Source organism: Gymnoscopelus braueri, assembly GCF_963280865.1.
Source record: "Gymnoscopelus braueri genome assembly, chromosome: 8".
In the NCBI taxonomy this organism is placed as follows: Eukaryota; Metazoa; Chordata; class Actinopteri; order Myctophiformes; family Myctophidae; genus Gymnoscopelus; species Gymnoscopelus braueri.
Window position 1 is genome coordinate 50,281,960 of NC_137609.1, and position 25,875 is coordinate 50,307,834.

At 39.8% G+C, this 25,875-nt stretch overlaps 3 protein-coding genes across 6 annotated transcripts in view; 2 read left to right on the plus strand and 1 right to left on the minus strand.

Annotated features, from left to right (window-relative positions):
- psmg1 (proteasome (prosome, macropain) assembly chaperone 1) overlaps nt 1–25,875 on the plus strand; it is a 228,226-nt gene that overhangs the window by 198,986 nt on the left and 3,365 nt on the right. The window lies entirely within an intron of this gene.
- Nucleotides 1,912–7,093, minus strand: LOC308090155 (G2/mitotic-specific cyclin-B2-like). Its single transcript, XM_080435212.1, has 8 exons — nt 6,960–7,093; nt 5,849–5,962; nt 5,109–5,396; nt 4,857–5,015; nt 4,525–4,761; nt 3,841–3,981; nt 3,356–3,466; nt 1,912–2,643 (listed from the first exon to the last, which is right to left on the minus strand). Exons 1-8 carry the CDS (start codon nt 6,987–6,989, stop codon nt 2,533–2,535), a joined length of 1,191 nt encoding a protein of 396 aa, XP_080291338.1. The 5' UTR covers nt 6,990–7,093; the 3' UTR covers nt 1,912–2,532.
- Nucleotides 9,998–25,875, plus strand: part of ttc3 (tetratricopeptide repeat domain 3) — a 58,125-nt gene continuing 42,247 nt past the window's right edge. For 3 of the 4 annotated variants that reach the window (XM_080435596.1, XM_080435599.1, XM_080435598.1), the window contains exons 1-9: nt 9,998–10,035; nt 13,092–13,208; nt 15,717–15,759; nt 16,435–16,594; nt 17,394–17,475; nt 18,444–18,497; nt 18,906–19,035; nt 22,533–22,618; nt 22,749–22,843. In XM_080435596.1, coding sequence (XP_080291722.1) covers nt 13,107–13,208; nt 15,717–15,759; nt 16,435–16,594; nt 17,394–17,475; nt 18,444–18,497; nt 18,906–19,035; nt 22,533–22,618; nt 22,749–22,843 — 752 coding nt within the window. In that variant the 5' untranslated portion in view covers nt 9,998–10,035; nt 13,092–13,106. Of the gene's footprint in view, nt 10,079–13,091; nt 13,209–15,716; nt 15,760–16,434; nt 16,595–17,393; nt 17,476–18,443; nt 18,498–18,905; nt 19,036–22,532; nt 22,619–22,748; nt 22,844–25,875 lie in introns of all 4 variants that reach the window. The other variant, XM_080435597.1, reaches the window with a different exon arrangement.

The window sequence follows — 25,875 nt, forward strand, 5'->3', positions numbered from 1 at the left end:
CAATGTGTTAAGATATATTTTTGGGGATTTTTATGCCTTTATTTAGAGAGGGATAGGGAAAGTAGGCTGATAGGAAATGGGGAGAGAGATGGGGGGGGGGGGGGGGTGACACACAGCAAAGGTCGTCGGGATCGGGAGTCGAACCCGCGACACGCCGTCAGGCTGGCATTGCAGCCTAGAGTGCCTGGACCGCCACGCTACGGCCCAGGCCATTAACGCGTGATCATACTACAACATCGCACAAAAGTAACAGATCTACAAGCTCGGGCGTGAAGCTTCACGTTTTCAGCTTGTAGATCTGCCACTTTTGAATTTGAAACCTGAAAAGTACCAGTTTTGGACATATGAGATTTCCACCCGACAGACATATATCATAGACATAGATGACTGATGTCACAGGCTGGTCACATGAAGTCTGTCCACATTGGAGCCACACCGTTCCCGACCGTGTGGATCGACACTCTGTACTGAGTGCTGCATTAGACACCATATCCTGTTGTGAGAATAGACTTGGCATGGTGTCTGTGCAAAACAACCCTGCCAGGGCCCAGCTGTTTGATAAGAGCTGGATTAACTGGTATGACAAGAGATCCAGGACTAGACCAGCAACTCAACCTTTTATTTTGAGGACCCATAGTTTGATGTGCATTAGGCCGCAGACTGCCATGTCATTCCTCTCGTCGCCGTCAGATACATTTCCTCGGAGTGTTCAAATGGAACCAAACTCTGAGTTAGACGGTAAGGGTACATTTTTTTGAACCCCTGGTGGGCCACAGACCCAATGTTGAGAACCAGTGGACTATAACACGTTGGAGTCTGTCTGCTCCAGAGGGTTTGTTCCCACGGTACACCTGTATGCAAAAACAGCTAATCGTAAAGCTCACGTGTCACAATGTGAGCTTGTAAATATTTTGTGTGGGGGAAAAAGATTCCTAAATGAAGTGGTCAAACTGGGTCACAAAATCCGGTGTATATTATACACTCCTCAACAGTGCATGGTTGTTACCAAGGCACACAGACATGGAAACGTACATAAGTAAACCGGTTGGAGTCAGATTACATGGGCATGTTGCCACATCTTTTAATTTTCAGCATAATGAATAAGTAGATAAGACCTGGTTCCAATTCAAGACCAATAATTCTCAGGGTTCAAACAGGTAATGTGAGCACAGATGAGCTACAGTTAAAGGGTAAGACCACTTTGTTAGAGGTTTGGGTTGTGTAGTTAACTTGCCATTATGTAACTCCAAGGTGGACAATAAAAAAATTGCTCCATTGATTAGAAATTGAAAAAATCAAAATATGCTCCTCATTGACTTACATTGTACGCTGAAACGGCTCTCAAAATCACTCTTTTAGCACATAAACGCACGCAAAGAAAGTTGATTCAGACAATAGAGAACACCAAACCCAGTACCGTTTGTTTTTAATAAAAATGTTAATTGATTTTGCTATTTTTATGTAGAAGAAAACCCAGACTGGCGCCGGATCTTAAGTAAAAACAGGAAGTTGACATTTTTATTCTATCTGAATCTATCTGACGGCGACGAGAGGAATGAAATGGCAGTCTGCGGCCTAATGCACATCAAGTTTGGTGATGTTCTATTCTCTGAATCAGCTCTGTTTGCGTCCGTTTACGTGCTAAAAGAGTGACTTTGAGAGCTGTTTCACCGTACAATTTAAGTCAATGAGGAGCACATTTAGAATTATCAATTTCTAATCAATGGAGCAATTATTTTTTATTTCTTGTCCACCTGGAGTTACACCATGGCAAGGTAACTACACAACCCAGACCTCTACCAAAGTAGTCTTGCCCTTTAAGCCATTTTAGGGTTCTGAAGTGATCTTGACCAACATACCTTTTCTAGTAATCAACAGATTGAAAAGTTTTGGTATTTGCCATTTATTCACAACTCAAATATGGGTACATTGTACTTCAGGCATTAAAAACAAGTGTCACTGATGAAACACTAAGGCATGCATATCCAATAACAACTTTCATACAAAATATTCCTGAATAAAACTACACAGTAAAATATATTGTGGACCCTTCACAGGAGGGGAATTAGATGGATATTTACAGAATAATGAGGCCTTCTTACATTGTCTGAGTGTCCCGGGCAACAGTTGCCTAGTGATTAAAATGCATCTCTGGCAACAGCCTTACGATTAAAATCAATGCATCTGTAGGTGGCGCTTGTCCCAATTCAAAACATTTAAAATTACTTAAAAAAACAGATATCAAGTGAACCAGCCCAGATTGATTAAACTACTAGGCAGCAAAATTAGAGCATTAGAGAGGCCAATAACAGCATTAACAAGCAAACACATTTGATTAAAACACACGCCCTAAGTTCGGTTCTCCAATGGAGATTAAAAGAACTAAAATCGGGATCAAAACTGCTGCCGAAATGGAACATCGTTACACCTCACTAAACAAAACTGAAATTGTAAGGAAGGCTTAAGAAAGAAAAACATACAAACACAGGATAAGGTGCAAGTAATGGACCAAAAATAAATCAGTCTTCAACCTCAGAGATTTTCCATCAGGGGGGCAGCCAGGCTCTTGATGGTAGATGACTGCAGTTGAGGCAGTAGGGCGATCTTCATTAGCTTGCTCCCAGAATATTTGGTCTTGACGGCCTATTGGAGAGGAAAGGTTAGTCGAGTATTCATCCATTTCACTGATTCTCAACCTGTGGGCTGTGAGGATACTGCAAGCGGGAGCCCAAATAATTGCCAAAAGACTAAGATTTTGATAATTATATATATTCGTATACTAATCATCAAAGTATGAATTTTGCTTTGAAGTTGACATTGTGATAGCAAAAAACGTATACTAGGCCTGTCCCCGACTAACTGGCAGTCGACTAAAAAAAAAAAAACACATTTTATTTCAAAGGGCCAAGTCTACACAGTTTGTTTTGTCTCCAGCAGAGTTTCTAGTGTCTCTATCTCTCTCTGGAAGAGGTTGCACAACATGAACTCTGCAGCCGCACTGAGGCGCTCCAACACAAACAATACCAATACAAAGACGAGGAATAAGACGAATAAAGTGGAAGTTACGTGTGGGTTTTTTTCCCCCCCGACTAGAGTCACTTAGTCGACTCGGACCCCCCGCGACTAACCAGTCGACTAGTCGACTTAGGTCGAGGTCAGGCCTAACGTATACCAGTCAAGCCAGAACACAATATAAACAGTTCTGAAAAATGCTTGTGGCACAAACCCACCTGACCACTAACACTGCAATGTTCAGGTGGGTTGGCCACAAACACTCCTCTCAATCTCTTTTGGATCAGGGCCCACAGGAAAATCTTGAACCACTAAGCCATGTAAACACTACATGCCAACTCACTTGGAACTTAGTTTTGCCCTCGTTGATGACAACTACATTCTTGGCAATGAGTTGCAAGATGGGCTTGAGGTGAGCCTCGTCGTATGTGGCGTAGTGCTCCTGTGTAGGATTCTGCAACACACAAAGACAAAAAAAACGTCAAGCTAGCCATCTGTACTAATAAGACAAGGGCTGGGCCATATAACTTCAAATTATAGCAAACATTTGCCTTGATTAAGATGAGAAAATGGCAGATTTGCCAGCTCAACATGGTGCAAGCTTGTAGATCCGTGTCACCATTGTACAACAAAGCATACAGGGGTTAAGCGGACTCAAATTTGTCTCAATCAACCTACATGAGTAAGATTGATACGTTTGCGATTGGCCAGCCCTAAGCCAAAATAGCCAGTCCCCTGCATTTTTGTGTGATCATTAAAAGTCTGAAGTAGAACAACAAGACGCTACAAAAAGCCCTGGGGGACTTGATCCTAGACAACTGAACTCACCCATGGCAGGCCTTCCAGCAGCAGCTGGGAGAGGTAGAGGGAAGCAGCGGCGATCTCCGAGGGCCGGTAGTGGACCATATCGTAGTCAAGGAGTGTTAATTCCATGAGATACTTGGCCAGCGTGTGCCTCTCCACAGTAGACTAGAACGACAAAACGACACCATTGAAAAGCCTACTTACATACAACATGACCAATATTCTGCATCCTTTTTTTTAAGCCACCAATATAGTATGTTCTTTTAGGCTGTGTTGTTCACACTGTTAGCACAAAGCAGATTTATTGTCCTATCCAGATTGGAAATTTGATTTGTTTTATCAAGTCTGAACAGCAAAACCGCCCATGGAATCTGATTGTTGCTAATCAGATATGAATCACAGCCCTAAGTAGTGTAATGAGATTCAAATCTATTACTAAATTTGCATCTCAGTCTGACCACTGAAACCTGATTTGTAAAGCCGCAAAAATAGCCGCTCTGCAAGTTCAAATGTTGCATCACGGTGTGCAGCTCTGCCATTTTGGGTGATTTCTGAATATACAAAGTGCTTACAGTCAGTTGCTCAGTCCTAAAGATCAGGTGAGCGACAAATGTGATCTGCCTGCAGTCTGGACAAAGCCTTAGTGCGAAGTCACTGATCGCTACACCTTCCAATTTATGTTAGTGAACCATGTGAACAGAGACTCACGCTTGCAGCCTTGGAAGCCCTCCTGAGGAAGTGCAAGGGCAGCGGGCGCCCCAGCTCAAAGTTGAGGCGCCTCAGCACCACCTGCTCCATCTCTCTAATCTGAATCGTTGTGAAGGCGTTGTCCGTGATGTATGCAAAGTCCTGGACCTCTGGGGCGAACATCTCCTCGTACTTTGAGGCCAGCAGCATGGCGGTGACCCCAACGAGCTGGAGCTTCTTCCTGGAAACTGGCTGAATCTGTAATACAGCAGAACGTACTTATTAAAAAAAAAAAAAAAAAAGAGACCACCAGAGCAGATGAAATTGCAAACAAATTTGCAATTTGCCCTTACCTGCAGAAAACGGTCCAAGATGGCAACCGTGAGATAGAGAGTCTCCTGCAGCAGCTGGAATCGGGAGTGAACCTGGATCAGCCAGTCGATTAGAAGCGCTCGCATGCGTGGTGTTATGTCGTAGCCGGTCAAGTACCCGGGTCGCACATTCTGCTGTACCTGTACAAATAAAATATTTCATTACACTGCTGCAAAACACCAGGTGACATTATAGTTAAAAAAAAAGAACATGGCATCTCTGGCATCACGTACCTCTAGATCCATCAGATATGCGTAGATGTCTTTAACATATTCAGAACATAGCTGGGGCATGTCCGAGTCCTCTGCATCGATGTCCTCTACCGTGAGGAGAGTGTCTGAGAAGGCCAGGCACAGCTCCTCTTCCTCCTTCATGGAAATGTCTGCTGGTTCTTCTGGCAGAGTGGAGGGAGCTGCTTGAAGGGGTGCCTCAACTCGGACCACCTTTGATGGATTAACGACGGCTACTTTGGCTTTCTGGGTCAACGTGGTTTTGGCCAAAGGTTTGGCCGCTCCGGTCTTCTGAGAATAGAAAAGAATAAAAACTCAGTTAGGTAATTTGTCATCATGTATTCGCAGTGTTAATGTGTCAGAGATGATTACAAAATAAAATCAGGGTCTTTTAATTTAGAGTAGTTGAGAATAATTGTTTTAACCCATAAAAACCAGGGAAAGCATCCATGCAATTTTTTATTTTAACCACTTTATACTTATACAAGCTCACAGCACGCCACTTCATGGCACGCTGCAAGCTTGTAGCTCTGCCATTTTTGAAAAATCTTTGTGCAAACATTTTTAACTCAAATCTTTGCTTCTAGGGTCCCTGGAACAAAATATTTCCATATGGTAGTCTGTGGCCAAATACATATAAGAGTCCTTGACATGAAAACGTTTGAGCACCACTGACATAGTAACATGTTAAGATTTAGAAGACATTACATTTTGTAGACAGGGCCTCAGGGCTTAAATATTACCTTTGTGTTAGGAGCCACATTGCTGTTAAAGTTGGACAGCTCTCCCAGTGCAGGTCTCTTTGGCCCAGCGATGACAGCCTTCCCCATGGCTGCAGGGTTGTCTAGGTTCCTCCACTGTTCAAACATCCAGAAACAAGTTAGTGAAATTCAAAATGCACCTTTAATTATAAATAAGTTTAAAAAGCCGTTGAACCACCAGAAAAATTATGAACTAACGGTAACCAAAACGGGAAAATAATGTGCCGACCAGCAGAGATCAAGCAGTGGTGGAAAAAGTACAGGTATCAAAATGTACTACGTACCAAGAGTGTAAAGTACAAGTTAACAAATTCATTTAATTTTTTTTTTTTTTATTGCAGATCTTGGAAGTTCACAATGTAATGCATTGTGAGCTTGGATCTGCCATTTTCAAATGGCCGAAATGTATAAAGGGCTGAAAATGGCCGAAATGTATAAAGGGCTGAAGTGCAGTGCACATAGGTTGCAACATAATATATTATTTTTTATCATGCTTTTAAGTAGTAGTTTTAAATGTACTTTGTGTCTTTTATAGTGACATAGGTATATATGTATTGACTATATGCATGTTTGTCTTTTTAACCACTGCACAAACGAAGTTCTGAAAGGAAAATAAAGTTGTTTGAATTGAAAAAGTGGTTAATGCATGTTTTGTAATCATAAAAATCTACAAAGTAACTACGGTCTTCAAATAGTAACGTAAAACATACCTCAAAATGGTACTTAGGTAAATGTAGTTACTTTACACCACTGAGGCCAACAAAGCGTCGAGTTGTTAGTAGTTGGAAGACAATGAGGCACCGTACGGTTTAGCGTTTAACTGGTATGCTAATGAGCCCAGCATGTTAACGGTAGAACAGTGTTCCAACATGGTGGAAACGTTAAAAAATATAATTAAAAAAAATTAAACGAGTTTCAATTTAGATTCAACGCTAATAGAGATAGTTCTAACGTTAGAAACCAAATGAAGTGTTTTTTTTAGCTGAAGTGTTGTTCACCTAACGAACCCAAACACAGCATGCTAACGGCTAACGGCACGACAACAAGCGACACTCTCGCTCGTTCATTTAACATGTATAATTATTTTACTCACCGCGGTGCTGCTGAATTCCATCGAGGACATGTTGTTCGACCGAATAAAAGAGTTAAAAACCGGAATTAAACGTGCTTTAGGTTCAGTTGGACTGTTAGTCTGCTGCGGACGGTGTGTACAGTTGGACCTCTCTGTTGGACTAACGAGTACCGAATGAAGCAGCTGTGCTCGTTTCATAAAGCGCTCCGTCTCCTCTGATTGGCCAACGGCCCAAGGAACGCGCGCCGCTCATTGGCTGCGAGGGGGAAGCAATCCGTCGTGACGTCATGACGCAGGGCTACGTCTATGGAGTTGTACGTTACTTCGCCGTGCGACGGTGTCGAGCCCGGATGGCAACAGATCCACAAGCTCACAACGCGTCGTTTTCGCGACGCGTTGTGAGCTTGTAAATCTGCTATTCCCTCCCTCCCTGCAGATGACGACACAGTCTTCTTCAACGATTAGGCGTTTAACTTTATTGAACAATATTGTACAAACAACAGCCTGCAGTAGGTTTAAAGTTTAAACATCAAATATGAATTGATAATACATTGATATTATCTTTAATAGGCCTATATTAAACATGTAGGTATTTAACTTAATTGCAGATATCCACCAATTTTTACTAAACTTCAGTCTTCTGAAGTTGTATTGTTGCAATGTATTCTGCTTGTATGTTGTAAAGTTGAAAAATGACTTTATTGGATTGATTCCATGTTTGTTTGCTGTTTAGGTTGTATATATACCGTGGTTCTCAAACTTTTTAGCTCAAGAAAAGACCCAAAAGAGAAATTAGATGTTTGCCCGGGACCCAAACTAGTGAAAATAGCAGATCTACAATTTTCACCACTTCTCAAATATTTATTTAATTTATTTATGGAGATTTATTTTTTTATTGATTTTTTTTAATTTTATTCATGAAATAATTTTGAAAATGTTGGATATATTGTTTTTAATTGATAAAAAGTTTTTCTTTTTTAACTATTTAAAATCTTTTGGAATCTTTTATTTATTTATTTTTCAACGTAGGAAACAGATATTTACTCGTGACACATGAAAATTGGCGACCCAAACACAGGTCCGACCCACTGTATGGCAAACAGTGGCTATATACTGTATGTCTGGTGAGTTCATTTTCTTGCAGGCCCTTGGGCCTCAACAGTGGTAATGTGGCTGATTAATGGCACTACTGCCTACCTATCAGAGCCTCGTACTTATAAGCCAACATGGGCAACCTGAAATCAGTGTTGATTTTGAAGGACCGAAACATCCACTATGGATGAGGACCAAGACATCCACTGTGTCACTTTATTTTCCCTGTGTCACTTTTTGCACTTTAACTAAAAGACTATATTTTTGCATCCAAAGAGCCTCAATGTTCATTTGACAGTGTGCAAGCCTATTTAATTTTTTATGGACTTTCATGCAGGCCTCTCGCCCCTGTCTTCAGCCCTAGCAAGCCTTGAGTTTAGAGCGCAAACTTTCCATCTTTTTTATCTTTCTGTTCTAGAGTAAAGCTGGGCTGACTGAGTTCAGGCTCAGCCCTTATCTCTGCCACGCAGGAGAGCCACCACACACACACACACACACACACACACACACACACACACACACACACACATACGCACACACACACACACACACACACACACACACACACACACACACACACACACACACACACACACACACACACACACACACACACACACACCGGGAAGGCCAAAAGCTGTAAAGAGGTAGCGATGGCTGTTAGTAGTTTTTATCAAGTCCATGCTCCTGTGTGTGTGTGTGTGTGTGTGTGTGTGTGTGTGTGTGTGTGTGTGTGTGTGTGTGTGTGTGTGTGTGTGTGTGTGTGTGTGCGTGCGTGCGTGCGTGTGTGTGCTTTTGAGTACAGTACCTGTGTTTAAATGGTTGTGATGTGCGTGACCTCCTTTTGATCTTAGTAAAGGATTTGCTAAAATACATTCAGCAAGAACGCTGAAGACAAAACCAACATGTATAGTAGGCTACTTTTACTTTGGTGTTGTAAGTATATTTTAATGTGAATACTTTTGTACTTTTACTCAAGTAAAATTGTAGAGGCCGTATTTTTATATTGTGGTAAGGACTGTTTGTCCAATATTGTAACCAGCCTAGTTCTGAATTAGATAGAGCATCATTTTATGCAATACAACACTCTTCTGGTTTAAAGTAGTGTTTGGAGAGCTCCAGATAATTCAATTATGATAATTGTAATACGGTTGGATATATTGCAGAATCATTATAGAAAACTAGGGCACGATAAGCATTATGCTTTCTCCCTGTCCCCTTTTTTCAGCATCTTGGACACTACTATGTCAAATGGACCTGACTGCATGTATGGACTTGTTTGTGATTATGCCATCGTGGCACCAAATTTCAGTGTTCTTGTTCTTAATTGCACTGTTGTACATACAGACAGGTATGTATTCTTCGTCCAAAAACGCTGAAAATAAACAAAAGTGAAATAGGGTTAGTTAGTTTTTTTGTGCTTTTTATCCACTTTAGTCATTGTGCCAATGCCAATTATTTCCCCCCCACACACATTTCTGTTTGTTGTCACTGCTGTTGTATCCTACTGATGGCAGTGAGGAGCCTTTCTTATAGGCTACCAAGAAAAATATCTTGGTATAAAAGATTTATCAGGTCAGATCAGTCAATGAAAACAAATACATAAATGTATTAATAATAATAATAGTAGTCACTTCTGACTAATAGTAATAAATACAGTAATAATAGAACAATGTGCCATTACAGTAGCTCTGTTTACACAATGCTGTACCCCACTCCTCCTTTATATACTTTCCCCATTTTCAACTGTTTTTTTTAATCATACTTTGACACTTGCTTTGGCAACGTAAATATATGTTTTCTCATGCCAATAAAGCTCCTTTGAATCGATTTGAATTCGCAACTTTTTAAAGTAATAAAAAACTATTTTGAACTGATGCCGACCAGTGTGTCCCACCGGGGCCTCCGTAGAAACGACTTTTCCCCCAGACACAAATACACTTCCGCATTCTGTACTCCATTTCTGTAAAGCGTACAATGAGGTGGACGGCTGGTAGCCGACGAGGCGAGTACATCTAAACGACCAAAAACATTCACAGCATCCATTTGTAAAGTATATTTTTTATATTTTACGTGCTAAAATGAAGTTGTAAATGCTTGTGCTTGACTTTATTTGCCGTGTCGCGCCGCGCACTTCCGGTCTTTGTTGTTGTCGTTGTTGTCGTTGTGGGTAAAAGTTCGAGAGAGAGAAAAAAAAAACACATTGTTGTTCGTTTGGTTGGTTTTGATGTGTTTAGTGTGTGTTTAGTGTGATTGTGATCGTTTAATACACTGAGCTCACGTCAACGGCTAACACACTAGCACGTTCCATGATCATGTGTGCGTTAGACTAGAAAAGACGCCACGAGCACACAACGCAACACCCACACACACACACAGATGTGCTGGTGTTACGCAGGAATCGGTGACCTTAACGAATGCAGAACCCCCATCCAGCGACTTGACAGCATTCGACGGCATTCCACAGTTTTCTCCGTGGTCACACATATCCGCGGTGCTCGTGCGAAAACAGTGACCTCTGTGTTATTTTTCGGTGGTTGGAAGAACTACTCTAATGTTTTGCTTTAGGTCAAAGTATCAATACTGCGTTGTAGAAAGACTCTGTTACAAGTGAAGGTCCGGAATTCTAAATGGACTTGAGTAAAAGTACAAATGTGTTCGTATCAAAATATACTTCCAAGTACTCAAAGGAAGGAAAAGTACAGAATGTCCCATTTCACAAGTTTTCAAATGTACGAAAAATCTTCTAAAAATAGCAGATCTACAAGCTCACAATGTCTCGCGTGAGCTTGCAGATCTGCTATTTTCAAATAGCTGAAGTGGCGTTTGGTAATAATATCACCATCTACAAAGTAACTAGTAACTAAAGTTTTCAAATAATTAGTAGTCAAGTAAAAAGTACGATATTTGCCTCTTGAGATGTAATGGAGTAAAAGTACAGACACTTGGAAATGCTCCACTAAAGTCCTCCAAATTGTACTTGAGTACATGTGATAGATTGATGCACTTTATTTAGTAAGACATGAGAACAACAGTACATGGAAGTACTTAGTTACTTTCCACCACTGGTGTTACGCAGGAATCGGTCCCCTATGGAATGCTGTTTAGTTGCTAGAAATCCATCCAGCAACTTGACAGTATTCCACAGGTTTCTCTGCGGTCACATATATCCGTGGATGTTGTGCAAAAACAGTGACCTCTGTGTTATTTTAAGCATTCAGTGTGAATCAGTAACTTATGACAAATCTTTCATCAGACAGTGTCGCTAACTCTGTCATGATCAGTGCTGGAAAAAGCACTCGCGTGTTTTATTTAAGTAAAAGTATCAATCACCGCAATGTAGAAATACACTGTTAACTTACAAGTGAAATGTCCGGAATTAAAAATTTACTTGAGTAAAAGTATAAAAGTATTGGCATCATAATGTACTTAAAGTACCAAAAGTAAAAATACTCATTATGCCTTATGTCCCATTTCAAGTTTTCAAATGTATACAAATCTTTTGAAAATAGCAGATCTACAAGCTCACAATGCGACGCATTGCGAGCTTGTAGATCGGCTATTTTCAAATGGCCGAAATGTATATAGGGCTGAAGTGAGTAATGTATGTTTTGTAATAATAATAATAATCAAAATCTACAAAGTAACTAAAGTTTTCGATTAATGTAGTGGAGTAAAAGTACAATATTTGCCTCCGAGATGTAGTGGAGTAGAAGTAAAAGTATTCGAATTTGGAATTACTCAAGTAAAGTACAAATGCCTCTAAATCGTACTTAAGTACAGTACTTGAGTACATGTACTTAGTTACTTTCCACCACCGGTCATGATGACATTCATTTTAAGGTCATAACACACTTTTAACTGTTCAGGATCAGCTGTGTCACATCGCACTAAAGAAGTGGCTGAAATCCATGTGTTGTTGTGCAAAGCTGTTTTTTTGTACTTTACCTGATGTGTTTTACCTGTTTTTACCTGCAATACCAGCACATTGCTCCTTTAACCGTTTAAGCAACCACTTTAATAATGATATAGTTGACGACCGGTGTCCCCCAGGGCTCTATTCTAGTCTGCTCCAAATCTCTTCTTCAAAAATAACCAATGTGCCTTGAATGTATAGTTCATTGATCCAATGAACATACAGTAAACACTTATGTTTTCAGCAGGGTTGTGCTCCCAACTCTCATAATTCATATTTTTCCCCTTGACTGCCGTGTCTTTGTTGAAAAGAGAAAGGGATTGTTTTTAATTAGTATTTATACATGCACTCCTCCAGAGCTGGTAGACAGGTACTCTGACACACGCTATATTTAGGGCAGAGCTTTCTGACGTAACGTAACATCTACAGGCAAAACTGCCTCACCCATGATCTTAGCATGATATGATCTGAAGGCAAAACACACTAAAGCACCACCCATGATCAGTGTGAAATCTGCGTGTAATTCACTAGTAAATAGTTACACACACACACACACACACTTACACACACACACACACACACTTCTTACACTTGTAAACTTGTGATGTGACAATATGTGATTCTGATTACTTCTATCTCTCTGTCTATTTGTCAGTGGTGGAAAAAGTACTCAAATGCACTCGAGAAAAGTACAAAAGTATTGGTATCAAAATGTACTTAAAGTACCAAAAGTAGAAAATAGCAGATCTACAAGCTCACAACGCGTCGCGACGCGTTGTGAGCTTGTAGATCGGCTATTTTCAAATAGCCCATGTATGATATAGGGCTGAAGTGGTTAATGTACGTTTTATAATAATATAATAATTTATATCTGCAAAGTAACTAGTAACTAAAGTTTTCAAATAATTGTAGTGGAGTAAAAGTACAATATTTGCCTCTGAGATGTAGTGGAGTAGAAGTAAAAGTATAGACAATTGGAAATATGTAAAAGTACCTCAAAATTGTACTTGAGTAAATGTACTTAGTTACTTTACACCACTGCTATTTGTCTATATCTCTTGTCTGTCTGTCTGTCTATATGGGACGGGTCTTGGGCGTACACTCTCCCCCCCCAATAATCCAGAAACTCTCCTTCTTTCCCACAGCCTAATGTTGGAGGTATGTCCGTGACTATGTTCGTTATTTCCGAAAAAATGCAGTCAGACTCGGACTCCGAGCCCGAATACCTGGACTCGGATGAGCTCAGACAACGAGTGAACTCGGTAAGTTTTTGGATGCTTGACGTCCGTTTTCATGGAACAAGATGCGTGTGTGTGTGTGTGAATGAAAGGCCCAAACACACAGAAAAAGCTACGTTTAAAAACAATACGTGCGTGTGTGTGTGTGTGTCATGTGGATGAAAGGCCCAAACACACAGAAAAAGCTACGTTTAACCCATTAAGACCTGGAACTGTGTCATTTTTAGATTTGAGCTAAAAAGCATTATTTTACACTTTGGGCTATTCAAAAATAGCAGATATACAAGCTCATAGCGCGGCACCGAGTGCCGCGCTACGAGCTTGTAGATCTGCTATTTTTGAAAAATCGTGAAAATGTGTGCAAATCTTTGAATATATATATATTTAAAGCGGACATTTTTAACTCAAATCTTTGCTTCTGGGGGGTCCCTGGAACAAGATATTTTGATGGGGGTCCGCAGCCAAATACATATAATTTTGGGGGTTCTTGACATGAAAAAGTTTGAGCACCACTGATATAGAAACATACGTTTTTCAGAAAACTGTTGAGATTTAGGAGACATGTAGAATCGGCTTCAGGTCTCAATGGGTTAAAAACAATACGTGTGTGTGTGTGTGTGTGGACAGGGCCTCCATGATTGTACTAGAAATCTGATCCAGTTTGAAAGGGTTTGTATGGATATGGATGGCATCAACAATATCTGTGGACAAGGCCTGTATTTGGCTGATCTAGGATGTAGTACAGGGATTGTTAAGTAGTTCTGACCACCATCTAAGTCATTAGATGGTGGCCAGAACATGATCAATGGCCAACAAGAACTCAGACTCTTATACAATAACAAATACATTAATTGCTATAATTTTTTTTAAAGATTTGTGTGGCATAACTAGTTCTGTCACAATTGTTACATGTTTTTATTCATATGTCCAATTCCCAAAACACAAAAATGTAATCGTTAATCGCCAATTTGTTTGACAATTCATCGTCAACTTACATTTTGTAATCGTGACAGCCCGAGGCATAACTACATACGGATAGAACTGTGTGTGTGTGTGTGTGTGCGCGCAATCAAATGATGCAGATAGATATGCTTGGTAATCATTTTGTGTAGGTCACATCCTTCAATGCTGCACTTAGAGGACATTCAGTTCATTTCATTAAAAAAACATATCTTAATCTGGAGGCAGACACTAGTCCTACTCCCTTTCAAACGGAGATAAACAAGCTCTTTCATAGAATAGGAGCCCAAGGTCTGTTCTTAGACACGGAGAAAACCGCTATGAAACAGCTGCCTGTAATTCACTCTCAACATGGATAAAGGCATTCTTCAGGTGGGGTAGATTCTCTATTCCAGTGGTTCTCAACCTGTGGGTCCACATGATTTTCGGGGGTCCCCAGATGACAGTGAAGTGACAATTTAAGGACTTTTAAGACCTTTTTTAATACCTCCAAAAAAAGAAAAGCAAAAGACGAAAGACCATTGCTGCATCAAAAGTAATCAACAAACTATACTATTAAAACTGGTCAAACATTGGCCAAATCGTCAAATAATATAAGAAAGTGGCAATATTTGAGCTTGTAGATCTGCTATTTTCACAATATCTGTGGAACCGAGTCAAACTAAATGTAATGCCTCAACGCCTACATTCCAAGTGCTTGTCAGGGTGGGGGGTCCCCAGTTCAAATATGATTATTTTGGGGGGTCACTGCCTGAACAGGTTGAGAACCACTGCTCTATTTGATGCTCAAGCTGTTTTAATTTCAAGGACCCCCATAACTCTGAGAGTATGCAAACGGAACCAAACGGACCCATCCATTCGGTTCCCTTTGTACACACTCAGAATTACAGACCCATGAGGGTCCATTCAGTTCCCAACTATTAATAATTTTAGCTTGGGACCCCCTGTATTAGCCTATTATGTGGGACTGTGTCGGATATTGTAAACTAGTTACACAATGATTTGCCGGGCCTGACATTATCACTGGCCGGCCAGTTTTTGCCCACGGGCCACCTGTTGCCTAACACTGATTTAAAACATGAAATAAGGTAATGAAGTATAGGAAGTGAGGTCATCACTAGTTATCCCATTCTGAAATCTGAGCCCAAACAGAACCATAATATACCTAGAACGGAATATGTTACAATGCACAGTGTTATTTATGAATATGAACTATACATAATGATAAGGACTTGTTCATAGGTGTCGCTTAAAATGTCCTGGAAAAGTCATGGAAATTGATCCCTGGAAAAGAGTGAGAACACTGACTGACCTGGACCAAGTGAACAGTGATGCAGTGCATTAGATCTTTACAATAATATATTTTTAGATATTTTTCCATTTTCCTATTTGATGTCTGACCCATCCTAGTGCAAACGACATTCAATTGTAATGTTGACTAAGAACTACATTGAATGGATTGGATCCCACAGCAACGGTGTCGTTGGACATAACGAGGTTTCTGCCAGACACTGTCAACAACAGCGATGGTAATATATGCCTTGATAACCATCACTGTCTCTCTTGTTTCAGATTTATGGTGGTGAGCGGCCAGTTGTGACCATTAATCCTTCAGGTAAGGGATTCACTTCATTTGAGTGTTATTGTACTGGAGTTGTTCTGATACAGATACCAGCACCGCAAATGGTATGGGAGTCAGAAAGTTCCCGGTTCGATCCCTGGCTCCTCCTGGCTGCATGTCGAAGTGTCCTTGAGCAAGACGCTGACACCGCTAACTGCTTCCGATGAGCAATTGTGTAATGGGTAATGGTGTTCCAATCTTGCAACAAAGCACATTTACCAGTAAGTGCACAGAAAGACTAGTAATGTGCTATATACTGTAAATGCAGTCCTTTAATCATTTCCTGTCAGCTACTGATCAGGAAACACTGCAACAGGAAATCAACTTTAGAAAAGTGTGAAAAGGTCTATTGGGTCCGGTTGTCAATTTGAAGCTACAGATGGATGAATAGAAATAAATGGAGTACATAGACAGATAGATAGCTCCAAGATAGATCCAAATACAGCCGTGTGGACAATGATGTTTTTACCCATTCGGTGCCGTGCTATGAGCTTGTAGATCTACTATTTTTGAATAGCCAAAGTATAGAATAATGGTTAAAGTGGTTACACAGATGCCTTCCCGGTTTTAATCAGATGATGCCAGTGATCGTAGCCGATGTGTCGTTTTCCATTGGCCTAGTTTTGGGGACGCGAACAATATCTTTTATGTATTTGTGTTTCTCTGTAGAAAAGATATACGACCGGTGGAACAACATCCCTCTCCAGGTGAAGAAGGAGGCTGGCCAGCTGATGAAAGTCTGTACGTTCTGGTATCCCATTCTGCTCCAGCGCCAAGAGACCAACAATACCACCCGCTGGGCAGTGCAAGTAGGCTTCATAGACTCAAAGTAAGTCCTGTGATACTGTGAGTTGAATTAAGCTCTGGGTGATGTGGTTAGAACGGTGATTCTCAAACTTTCATTTCAAGGATCCATATTCATATTCTAACTTGTAGCCCATGTATGGAGATCTCTGTATCTGTCAGTCCTTGTCCCTTTTATGCATATATATGGAGATGCCTGATGTCATCAGTGATCAGTAGGGGTGTGCCGATATATCGTCCCGTGATATATATCGCGATACGTTTTCGTGACGATATGTATCGTTTTGGGAAAAATAAATAAATGTATATATATATTTTTAACAATAATAATAAAAAGGCATGCAAACAGCCCCGAGATGAAAAGGATGACAACATGTTTTTATTTTTTCGGGTCAGGTGTCACACTATTGCCCTATTTGCATTCAAAACGGCTATTGTAGCTGAAAAGCTACAAGTTTGCATGTCTGAATAATGCAAAACAGAAATATTTGTTTGCATTTGCTTCCCCCCCCCATATATTTTCATAATAAAAAAGTGCCATATATCGTATCGTATCGATGTCGTGAGCCCAATATCGTATCGTATCGTTTCATGAAATTAGTGTATCGGCACACCCCTATAGTGAACAGTATATGCCCATATATGGGCATGTGACGGGCTTATGCTTCTGAGTCATGGTGACGGGCCGCGGTGGTCCGCCGGCCAGCTTTCCCATTAGCCAATTTTCAATATAATATTAAAATATATGATATAGGAGGTCAGTGTCATTGCCACCGCTCAGAATGGTTGAAAAGAACTTGATTGTGTTTGTATTTCCCTTCTAGTCATAAGAATGACCTCACTGTGAAGCGCCTGTACAAGATCGAAACCTTGGAATCAATCTTGACAGCGCTGGAGAAGGGATGCGTAAGTCTTCATTCACGTGTTGTCCTGAACACCCAACTTGTTTTTGGTTTGCTTAGTTGGGAATATTTGTAATAATTGTGAGTTGTTAGATTTAAAAACATTGACATGCCACTGGACAGCAGGATACGGCCATTGTATAATACCATTCACAATACAGAGGATATGATATGCATCATAATATGCATTGATTTTGAATAATGACCGTGTCCTACAGAATTCACTGTACATCAATTTCAAGGAGTAGTTCATCCAAAAAATGACTTATTTTCTATCAATTACGCAACCCATGAAGCACTGAATCCACGGAGATTGTTATTTTTTGTTGCATTTCTGAGCCAATACTTTGATGATAATAATAAAGATGCTAATGTAACCGGTAGGAGACACAAAGTAGACTGTGACAAAAAAAAAAAAAACTCCATTAATTCAATGCTTCATGGGGTGTGTAATTGATAGGAAATAAGTAGTTTATTACTACTTATAAACTACTTCTTTAAACTACTTAAATTTCAGGCCCACTGAGATCAATTAAAATATTATTTTTTTTTTACTTAAAATGGCTTCTATGTTGTCTCTTGTATTTTTTGTCTTTTGTGACAAACCACAATGTTGCAATGAGTCTCAGACATGAGCTGTTTGTGTTATGTGACACCACACCATAGGTGTTGTTTTTTTTCTCCAAAACTGTGTCATGCTGTTATTGATACAGTAGTCTTTCTTCTTTAGTTTTTTTGCACAGCCCTAATGTGCATTACCTCTCAACATCAGAGAGGGCAACAAAGCGTGCGGACATCCTGCATTGCAACTTTAATAAAAGTGATAAAAGGAGAACAATTTAAAGTAGTGCAGTAAAAGCTCAAAACTCACAAGAATGTAATATGAGTTCACATGATGCTACACTGTCTGTCTGTTGCCATGAATAATAATGTTCTGCAGTGAAATGCTCATCAAAGTGTTTTGTGTTGCAGTACAACATGGACCAAACCAGGCATGCACTCTTCATAAGCAACAAGTTCAACTTGGTAAGTTGGTTCCCTTACCGGTTCTCAAAGTGGGGACCGGGGACCCCCAGGAGTCCTTGAGGAGGTTCCAGGGGGTTCCCAGAAAAATGTGGAACAGTTTAAACATTTAAGCCCTGATTTCTTTTTCTGCTTTTCGAAAATAGCCCGTCTACAAGCTCACAATGCGTCACAATGTGTGAGCTTATGGATATATATATATTTTTTATTGTATCAAATATTGACAACTTCCACAAGTGCCGCGCTATGAGCTTGTATATCTGCTATTTTTGAATAGCCGAAGTATAAAAGGTTAAAGTGGTTAAAATTATTGTGATGCTACATTAGCACATTTTGCTGGGGACCCCCGGGGGTCCCCGGACCCCTCCTTGAGAACCAATGGTTTAGCTGATGATAAGTGTTTCTCTGCAGAATGCTCCAGAGGTCCTGGAGGACGCTCTGCGCTGGCTGGAGCGCGCCGACGAAGACCTCGTTAAACGTGTCCAGGAGCTGGGCCACAAGCAGCTCTGCTTCGCTATTCTACAACACCTCTTCACTGAATGTAAGCTCTATTCTACAACACCTCTTCACTGAATGTAAGCTCTATTCTACAACACCTCTTCACTGAATGTAAGCTCTATTCTACAACACCTCTTCACTGAATGTAAGGCCCAGCTGGCGTTGTTCCCCTCTTCACGTGCACTAGAGATGCGCGGATAGGGTTTATCGTCACCCAAATCCGCATATACATGTTCATTATCCACCCGCGGTTAATTATACCATCTTATTTCTAGATCCGCACCAACCGCATCAAATTATTATTATTTGCCTGACGTTAGTTTTCTTATAAACAATGTTACTCACTCGCAAAATCTGGCAACACTGGCTGCAGCCGGTACAAAGACCCCTTGCCGGTAAAGCAACGTGCAGTAGGCGGCTAATTTGTGCCTGATGTAAAATGACGTAAAATAATACAAACGCACGCACGGCGAGATCTTGTGCTTTTTAAAAGCTATAATAGGCCTATAGATTGATATCATTAATGTAATTCCCAATTTTTTTCACCTGCGGTTTATCCAATTATTATATTTGATTGACCCAACTCCACCCAAACTGCGGTTAACTGCGGCAACTGCGGCTAAAACTGTGATCCGCGCATCTCTAACCTGCACACATAAGACATCAAAGGAGTCTTCAGCCCCTGCCCTTTTTATACCCGTCTATAAAAAGTGGCCTCTCCAGATCATGAATGCAGCATTTCTATGGACATGCAAATGCACCATTTCCATGGATGCAGTGGTGGAAAAAGTACCGTCATTTTTTTACTTAAGAAAAAGTATCAATACCACAATGTAGAAGTACGCTGTTACAAGTAAAAGGCCTGTGTTCAATATGTTACTTGAGTAAAAGTACAGAAGTATTGGCATCAAAATATACTTAAAGTGCTAAAATGTTTGAAAATAGCCGATCTACAAGCTCACAACGCGTCGCATCGCGATGCGTTGTGAGCTTGTAGATCGGCTATTTTCAAATGGCCTATGCTTGAAATAGGGCTAAAGAGGTTAATGTGTGTTTTATATTATAATAATCTATATATATACAAAGTAACTTTTTTAAATAATTGTAGTGGAGTAAAAGTATAATATTTGCCTCTGAGATGTAGTGGAGTAGAAGTAAAAGTATTGAAAATGGGAAATTCCTCAAGTGTACTTAAGTACAGTACTTGAGTAAATGTACCTAGTGACTTTCCACCACTGCATGGCTGTACCCGATGGCAGCATTGAAGAGAACTGCCTTTTCCAAACTCTCATGAAGTTGAATGCACCATTTCATGTTGAAAGCATCGCCCTCTCTGTGTAGAAAGCCATGCCATATGCTGGAAATGCTACAAGCTCTCAACGTTGTGAGCTTGTAGATCGGCGCTATGTCCACTATATTTATTTTGAATGTTTGGCATTTCTTTTGTGTGTTTAAGTTATCTGTCATACCGCCCCTGTGCATGTTTTGTTTACAAAGCCTAAAAGGCAAACTGAAATGTAATTTCTATGTATACGTTCCAATGTCCAATGCCAGAAACTATTAAAGCATGAATCGCAATTATTTGAATGACAATTAATGGTTAACTACAATGTCATGATCGTGACCGACACAATCTTCACTCAATGAAAGATAAACAGAAGACACAATCTTCACTCAATGAAAGATAAACAGAAGACACAATCTTCACTCAATGAAAGATAAACAGAAGAGACTGAAAACAATCTCCCAGCTGTCATTGTTAAAACTGCCTGCAAACAATTGGAGTAAAAAACAAAAACGCCAACCCTGCATTTTGCTGAACCAATCCAAAAGTCTGTAGGCCCTTTTTTATTGGGGCAGTGACATCATGACATGACTGGTTTCTAAAGCAGTGGCCGTTGCAGTGGTGGAATATTTTTTTTACCGAAGTTAAAGTATCAATACTGCAATGTAGAAATACTCCGTTATAAGTAAAAGTTCGGAATTAAAAGTTTACTTGAGTAAAAGTACAATCGTAATGGTATCAAAATGTACTTGAAAGTACCAGAAGTAAAAGTACTCATTATGCAGAATGTCCCATTTCACAAGTTTTCAAATGTAAAAATATTTAAAAAATAGCAGATCTACAAGCTTGTGAGCTTGTAGATCGACTATTTTCAAATGGCCGAAATGTATATAGGGGCTGAAGTGGTTAATGTATGTTATGTAATCATAATCAAAATCTACAAAGTAACTAGTAACTAAAGTTTTCAAATAATTGTAGTGGAGTAAAAGTACAATCTGGATACGAGATGTAGTAGAAGTAAAAGTATTGGAAATTGGAAATACTCAAGTAAAGTACAAATATCTCAAAATTGTACAGTAATTGAGCAAATGTACTTAGTTACTTTACACCAATGGCCGTGGGGTTTGTTAGCGGGGTGACAAGGTAGTCTACCTTGAGTTTAGAAATCCCCAGATGTAAACTATATTGTCTGTAGAGATCTCGGATTGTCTGTTAATGCAAGACTAGTTGATACGATGCAGTGTATTTTGGGGTTATTCCCAAAAGAATACGTTCCGCTTCAGTCAGATTCAGTCAAGCAAGGTAGCAATGTGTGTGTTGTGTGTGTCAGATAACCAAGCTAACACAATAGCAGCTGTGTTTACTCGTGCACTAGATTGCATTCCACCATTTTCTCTTGTCTTACTGCACTGCTCCCTTTCCAGAGCATCCGCTGTTTTGTGGAATACCAGAACCACTTCTGCTGGCTTCATTCTTGACAATATCGTGTGTTTATGATCATCGCAGAAAAAGTGTTAAAAGTTAATTCCTGGTGTATTTATATAACCTGTGCATTTTATCCATCTGTTCTATGGCAGGGATTAAGGGATATCATTTTCTTTTTTTTGTGGCTTTTTCTATCTATTGATAGGATAGTGGGCTGACAGGAAATGGGGAGAGAGATGATGATGTGGGGGGGGGGGGCTGACACAGAGCAAAGGTCGTCGGGATCGGGAGTCGAACCCGCAACACGCTGTCAAGCTGGATTATCAGCATAATGTGGCATGCGCCTGGACCGCTAGGCCAGCGGGCGCCCCACGATAGTGACAACTTGACAATTATTTCTCACACAAATAATTGCGATTAAAGATGTAATTGTGTTTTTGACATTGAACATTGGAACATATGAATTAAAATGACATTTCTATTTGTCATGTAGGCTTTGTAAACTGAAATTGCACAGGACGGATATGACATATAACCAAAATATATAAAGAAATGTCTGCCAATGACCGCTACCAATAATACAAACAATGTACTGTGGCCAAAACAGGCCCTATGGTACATTTTTATACTTTCAAAATATTTTCTAAAACGGTGTGACACGGTTTAAGCTTGTAGATTGGCTATTTCTGTAATTTTTCTTTATTCTAACGTTTATGCAAAATAATTGTGATTTTGTGGTAATTGTGACAGGCCTAGCAGTGATGTTGGTGGTTCATTAAAACAAATGTTACCACAAAAAGTAATGCATGGTGTCCTGTCTCTTGTTCCAGATGCTCAGTATGTCCTGGCCATGGGAGAGAACAAAGAAGTGACCATGGTGTCCCTGAAAGCCACCCCAAACAAATGGGCTGTTGAGGTCAGCTGTCACACTGTCTGACATTTCACCTGAAAAGAGACCATTTTTGATTAAAAAAAACGACAACAATTCTGCCACTTCTTTCCCTCTGGAGAGTAAATGGTGTTTTTTTTCTCGTTGTGTTCCTCAGAAGAGTGATGCGATGAGGATCAAAGGGAACGAGCACTTCATGGAGAAGAACTATGAGTCTGCAGTGAAGTGTTACTCCAAAGCCATCAGATATCAGTGAGTCTGAAACTGTGCCATTCTCTAAAATCTGTGTTTCTGTGTGCCAACCTGGCTGTCCGGGATCCCTTTGGGGGGTGCCAAAGATCACAGGGGGTGAGGTCTGAGGTCTGGAGGTAGTCCAATCTTTTTTTTGCCAGACCCAGGGGGTCAGGCCTACATGAGGCTTTGTCGGTCCCTCTTTCGTCCATATATGGATGAAAACGGTTCAACGTTTTCGTCCATATATGGTGCATATATGGTGCATATATGGTGCTTACATGTCCTTAGCGTGACGTAGTTCTCTGTCGGCCATTAGGGGTCTGGCAGTACCAGGTCCCCCTCGTTCCCTTGTTAACTCTTTCACTGCCAGACTTATTTCTGGCTGCGTGCACCCACTGTCAGCGATTTTCTTACCTTTTGAAAAAGTGTATGTTGCTTTAATAATATTAAAGATAACGTCAGCCTAGTCGAGCGATGATGATCTTCCATTTTCCCGTGTTTCTGAACACCTGATTTTAACGGAAGTCCTGAGCTTAACGCACACTCCATGAATTGAGTATGTGATTCAGTGGTTCTCAAACCTTTTTCATGTCAAGGACCCCCAAAATGATATGTATTTGGCCGCAGACCCAATATTTGACCCCGTATTTGGCAGAGGTAACCACGCTTGCCTCGGATCTTAACACATTGATTGCCAAGAACTTGATCTTTCAAAAAAAAAAAATCTAAATCTTTTTTTTTTTTTTTTACCCAAAGACCAAGGAGATATGAATTTTCGAAGATCTAGACTCCTATCCACTTCCTTGTTAACTTAAAACTTAAAAATTCTGTATCTCGGCTCCTGAGTACTTTTTTTTTCTCAATGAAAAATCTCTGGCATAAAACTGCAAAAAATCTGAAATAATTCTGGCAGGCAATGTGTTAAACATGCACAAAATCACAGCTTATAATATTGGGTCATTATATTGTCAAAAAATATATAAAAAAAATAATTTAAAGTTTCAAAATGAGCTGCACCATGCTGCAAGCAGCCTGCACATGTGACCGTATCACATTAACCTATTAAGACCTGGAACGCATCTGTGTCACCTTTTCATTTGAGCTTTACACTTTGGCTATTCAAAAATAGCACATATACATGCTCATAGGGGTGTTCGATATGGCGATAGATATCGTCGCAACGATGCTATGTCTCCACGATATGCTTTTTTAGAGATATCGTCATAAAGTGAGTCACTCAGTCATAAAGTGTGCGCTCACATTCTATGATTTGCAGTTCTATACCTTAATTTATACTTCTGTAGTACGACGGTTTCGTTCGCCAAAAATAGCAGATCTACAAGCTAACAACGCGTCCGGACCGCATTGATTGCCTGAAGATCTGTTGTGTTCATCAGACAGGCTCCCTAAGTCCCCGCCCCCTTTCTTCTTGGCAGCGACTGCGAGGGGATCGTAGGCAGCTCTTGTCGTCAGTCTGCACAACAGCAGTAATGGACGGAGAGTCAGGCTCATTTGGATATTCCAAAACCGACACGGTGCAAACTAAAGTTAATAGCAAAGTTTGCAATGTTCGAACATCACTCGATATAACTTTTAACCAAACGCGGGTGAAACAGCGAAGGTGTCCCCGCATAAACAGTGCATGCACGCACATGGATCGACGGACCTCGCGTATCGACTATAAACAACAATTCGTACCTCGCTTACAAAAGCTTATCAACACCATGAATTAACATAGGAATGACCGACCTGGCTGGATGCATATGCATATCAATGATCCATTGTGTGACCTGCACTTTTCCAGTGGTGGAAAAAGTACTTAAGTAAAAGTATCAGTACTGCAATGCAGAAATACTCACAAGCTCACAACGGGTCGCAAAGCGACGCGTTGTGAGCTTGTAGATCGTCTATTTTCAAATAGCCGAAGTATATAGGGATAAAGTGGTTAATGCGTGTTTTGTAATAATACAAATCTACAAAGTGACTAAATTGTAGTGGAGTAAAAGAACAACATTTGCCTCTGAGATGTAGTGGAGTAGAAGTAAAAGTACTGAAAATGTAAGATAATCCAGTAAAGTGAAAATTACTCAAATTTGTACTTAAGTACATGTACTTAGTTACATTCCACCACTGACTGTCAGATGTTCTGTCTGAAGCAGTCTGTTACACTACTAACTCACCATCAAGCAGCCTACACTGAATGTCACATGATGCAACAGCTGGATAAAAAGGAATAGATTATCTATCTATCAGCAGCATAAAAACTAATATTATATCTATCTATCAGCAGCATAAAAACAAATATTATATCTATCTATCAGCAGCATAAAAACGAATATTATATCTATATCTATCAGCAGCATAAAAACGAATATCATATCTATATCTATCAGCAGCATAAAAACGAATATTATATCCATCTATCTATCTGTATGTAGCCTGTCTGTCTGTGAACACATTAATTAATAAGATATGATGATTCATTATATAATATAATATAATGATTATACGTGCCCCATGATCATATCTTATAAAAATGTTATAATCATATAATATAATTAATCATCATATATGTTATTAATAATCATAAAATAATAATAATCATAAAAACAAACATAAAACAATTATGGTGCTATATATCGTCTATCGTGATATTTCTTGAAAAATATCGAGATAGTATACTTTTAAATATCGAACACCCCTACAAGCTCATAGCGTGGCACCGAGTGCTGAGCTATGAGCTTGTAGATCTGCTATTTTTGAAAAATCGTGAAAATGTGTGCAAATCTTAAAAAAAATAATAAAAAAAAATAAATAAAAAAAAAAATATATATATATATATATATATATATATATATATATTCTTTTAAAGCAAACATTAACTCAAATCTTTGCTTCTGGGGGGTCCCTGGAACAAAATATTTTTGAGATGGGGGGTCCACTGCCAAATTCATATCATTTTGGGGGTCCTTCACATGAAAAAGTTTGAAAACCACTGATTATAGAAACAAATCGTTAGGATTTAGAAGACATATTGCAGAATCGGAACC